The sequence below is a fragment of the Setaria viridis genome, chromosome 9 (genome assembly GCF_005286985.2).
Source record: "Setaria viridis chromosome 9, Setaria_viridis_v4.0, whole genome shotgun sequence".
In the NCBI taxonomy this organism is placed as follows: Eukaryota; Viridiplantae; Streptophyta; class Magnoliopsida; order Poales; family Poaceae; genus Setaria; species Setaria viridis.
This window is the reverse complement of record NC_048271.2, coordinates 20,740,883-20,744,729: the sequence shown is the minus strand read 5'-3', so window position 1 is coordinate 20,744,729 and position 3,847 is coordinate 20,740,883. Positions and strand designations below refer to the sequence as shown.

The 3,847-nt window shown below is 46.4% G+C and overlaps 1 protein-coding gene across 1 annotated transcript; it reads left to right on the top strand.

Moving 5' to 3' along the window:
* Positions 1-215: 215 nt before the first annotated feature.
* On the top strand, positions 216-3,275 carry LOC117839880 (uncharacterized). Its single transcript, XM_034720311.1, has 3 exons — positions 216-458; positions 650-931; positions 2,904-3,275. The coding sequence occupies exons 1-3, from the start codon at positions 441-443 to the stop codon at positions 2,949-2,951; spliced, it is 348 nt and encodes a 115-aa protein (XP_034576202.1). The 5' UTR covers positions 216-440; the 3' UTR covers positions 2,952-3,275.
* Positions 3,276-3,847: the final 572 nt, after the last annotated feature.

Below are 3,847 nucleotides of genomic sequence, written 5' to 3'. Positions count from 1 at the left end.
CCGCTTCTCGCCGACCATTTCCCCACAGGCCCACACTGCCCACCGCTTTCGGCTCGGCCCGCAAGCGATTCCCGTTTCCCAAGCGCGCGCGCGCGGGTGGGTCATGCGCCCGATGCGCCCGTCGTCGGCTCGGGTGGGGCCCACCCCGCGGCCCCCTCCATCACGAGCCATAGACGCGATTAGAATAGCAGCAGCGGCGGCAATTATTTTTGGCAGCTCTCGTGCGTGCTTTGCTTGCTCTGTCGCAGCCAGTAACGCTTCCCCTCTTTTCTTCCTTCTCCCTCCGCTTTATAAGCAGCGCCCTGCGGGAAGCCGCCGCTGCTGACACACACCGCTCCCGATTGATCTCCTCCCTCCAGCGCCGGCCGGCACAGGGAGTCACAGCCGCACAAGAGGGCAAGTTGGACACGTCATCGAGATTCGGGAGGAGCTCAGCGTCCATGGAGAACCGCAAGGAGGTATGGCCTTGCTTTCTACCTCCCAGTCTTCTTCCATGGCACTGTTCCTGGGGAAAGTTCGTTGTTTTTCTTCGTTTCTTGGGGGAAATTCCGCCCGCGCGGCTCGATTGTGGCCGGATTCTCATCCTTCCCGCTCCGAATTTCGCTGGGATTCAAGCTGAATCGGCCGCTGGTTAAATGGTTCCGTGCAGGAGCAGCAGGGCGCAGCTGTGGGCTGGATGACGGTGCCGGCCTTCGGGGAGTGGGACGTCAAGAACGGCGCCGTGCCGGACTACTCCATGGACTTCTCCAAGATCCGCGAGATGCGCAAGCAGAACAAGCGGGAGCTCTCCAGGGCCAGCCTCGGCGGCGACGAGGACCTCCTCCAGGCGCAGCAGGGCAAGCCGCAGGCGGCGGCGCAGCCCGACAAGTCCTCCGCCGCCGTCGCGGCAGACGACCACCACCGCCGGCCGCTGCACGACGGCTCACCCACGGTAACGACTAGTTCCTCTGGAAATCAGGATTAACTTCGCGCATACTACTAAAGGGGTTGCTAAAGTTTAGCACAAGTCACATTGGATGTTTTGATGCTAATTAGGAGTATTAAACATAGACTAATTACAAAACTAATTGCACAGATGGAGTCTAATTCACGAGACGAATCTATTAAGCCTAATTAGTCCATGATTTGATAATGTGGTGCTACATTAACTATTTGCTAATGATGGATTAATTAGGCTTAATAGATTCGTCTCGCGTATTAGCACAGGGTTCTGCAATTAGTTTTATAATTAGCTCATGTTTAGTCCTCCTAATTGGCATCCGAACATCCGATGTGACACCGCTAAAGTTTAGCACTATCCCTAAGTAGCAGTCTGTTAAGTTACTGTCACACATGACTTTGCTTGGGTTAGCGCCGTTGATTTGGGGCGCCCAGTCACCTCACCCGAATTTGGTCAGAATTCATTGCAGCGCGTTAAATTAAAGCAAACAATATATATTCAGGACAGGATTTTAGCACAGGGGAAATAGGATTACTCTGTCCTTTTCTTGATGAACATTGGGAAATCATGTCAGAGGCATTATTGAAAAGGGCAGTCCATGTACTATCACACAGTAGAAATATCAGTTTGAGTAGCCTGTGACACAAATTGTTTGAGGACAGAAGCGCGCCTAGTTTTGATTCTTCTAGAACAGTGCAGCTCTAAAAATATCACAACCTGGTTGGGCTTGTATTACTAATGTTCAGATAAATTTTATTTGAGAAAAAAATTATTTGGTAGTGCAGAGAGAGGGGGGGTGGGGGGGGGGGGGGGGGGGGGGGGCAATCGAGTACCATCACATCGGCAGAATTTGTTATGCAATACATCAGCAATTTAGGAGTGACGCACGGCGGCCATTCCAGATAGCACAGGCTAATGCATCCAATTATGCGCATGCAGTGGACACTAGTAGCAGTAGTGGTTCTTGTCCCAACTTGGATGAAAGGGACAGGCCCATAAATTTCTTCATAGCCTCCAAATCTGCATCTGTCTAAATTGTTAGCTGTACTGATCTATGGGCTGCGTCACTGTCCATTTGGAGTGGGGAGAAGGTTATCTGGGGAAAATAAATTGTATTTATGATTGTACTGTTGTCCATCACTAGCAGATTTGAGTAGCTGCAGGATGATATTGATGCGATTGCCAATTGCATGATACACTGCTTAAGTGGGGAGTAGGAGGTTAATGGGAGCACTCACATGTGTATAACTATGAATGACTTTTACCTTTGTTCACTGAAATTTGTAAGAGGTATTGATGTGTGGGTTTACATACTGCTAGTCTTGTTGCATTAGGAGGGTGGTCTACTCAAACTCAATAGGTATGGTACTCAATCTATGAAACTTGAGCTAATCTTACCATTACATATGATGATATGACGTAATAAAATGATGTAAGTTAATAAGGTTATGGGCAGCTTTCTAGAGATCGATTTGCGAAAGGGTGTGCTTAGTGCGGGTAGTTAAAGAGGCCCTTTTTTAACAGAAGAAACTAGACGTGGTTTAGTTGGCCTTGATTATCTAACAGTCATCTTCCTTCAAGAAAAGAAGTGTGGCTTGTCACTTTCAGGTGGTGACATCTTGTATTGTTGGTTTGTTGATGTGCTACCTGATGAAGAACTGTAGCCGCAATTAACTACCCATAAAGTTTGTGCGAATGTCTTATACAGTTATTTTGGTGACTCATAGTTGGACATATTCCCCACATGCCCATCAGGACCGCATTTTCTAGACTCAGTATGACAATTTCAAAGTCTTCTTCTGAGCAAACTTTTCCTCTGGTTGCCATCATGCATTCCGCTGCATATGATTGACTAGCTTTACTGACTTTTCAAACAATTTTTTTGTGCTGGATTCCATTGCATGTAATTGACCCATGCTAGCAAAGATTAGCCAATTACTCAAAGCTGTTGCTATTGATGCAGGGAAGAAAGAAATTCCTCAGCTATTTCCAGTGTTGTATCAGAGCCTAAAGGATTCCGAACCCTGGTGCTACCGGTGTCGTGCAAATAGCTTTTAGGTTTCTCGGGTACTGTAAAGTTTGCATAATGTGTAGTTCACCTCCGATTCTGTAATCTTGTCTCTCGTGTGGATGAGAGAAAGGAGGAATTGCAAGGGAAGAAGCGCACATCAGTTAGTTCATGGTGTTTTTTGCAACGGTTTGCAACTTTTAGTGCAATGTGATCTGAGGATTGGATCTGAAGGTGTATGATGGTGTTTGGTTGGATGAAATTGTTTGCACCCGTGATGATATATTCGTTGCATATTAAATGGTCCTGCCCGTTATTTCTTTTCTACTACTAGATTTCTTTCTTCTCTGGATACAATTTATTTTGTTTATCTCTGGCTAGAAGAAAGTCACCGGAATCAGGTGGCTCTGCCTTAGAAGAAACAAATTCTTTGACAAGTAAGCACAGCAATTTCCATGTGGAAAAGAAGTGTCTCTGAGTGGAACTAAGAATTCTGCTGACGAACTTGTGGTTTGTATTCATCCGTCTCCGATTTTCAGTGTATTCTGCAATCTTTTTTTTTCAGGAAATTTGAGTGCTGAGTAATTGATATATCAACTTGGTCCTACGGAACATGTTTGAACAGCTACATATGCTGATCCTTGGGACATGTTTTTTTTTTGATACTCGATCCTTGGGACACGTTGGAATACGTTATCGGAATGATCAGCAGATTATGCAGAAGGTATCTGATGTGAGCAGCTGTAGCTAACAAATATTCCCTTCAGGGTGCAGTATTGGATTTGTAGATGAATATTCAAACACATCTTGCACATAGATTTAGCACGTGGCGCCGCCAAAGTGCAATTTATTTAGCAGAATAGAATATGGACCTCTGATAGGCTCGAAGCCCGCGGATG

What these genes read in the sequence shown, in the direction of transcription:
- LOC117839880 (XM_034720311.1), top strand. An exon ending in TGCACGACGGCTCACCCACG is followed by an intron (nt 932 to 2,903) that starts GTAACGACTAGT and finishes CTATTGATGCAG; the next exon opens with GGAAGAAAGAAATTCCTCAG.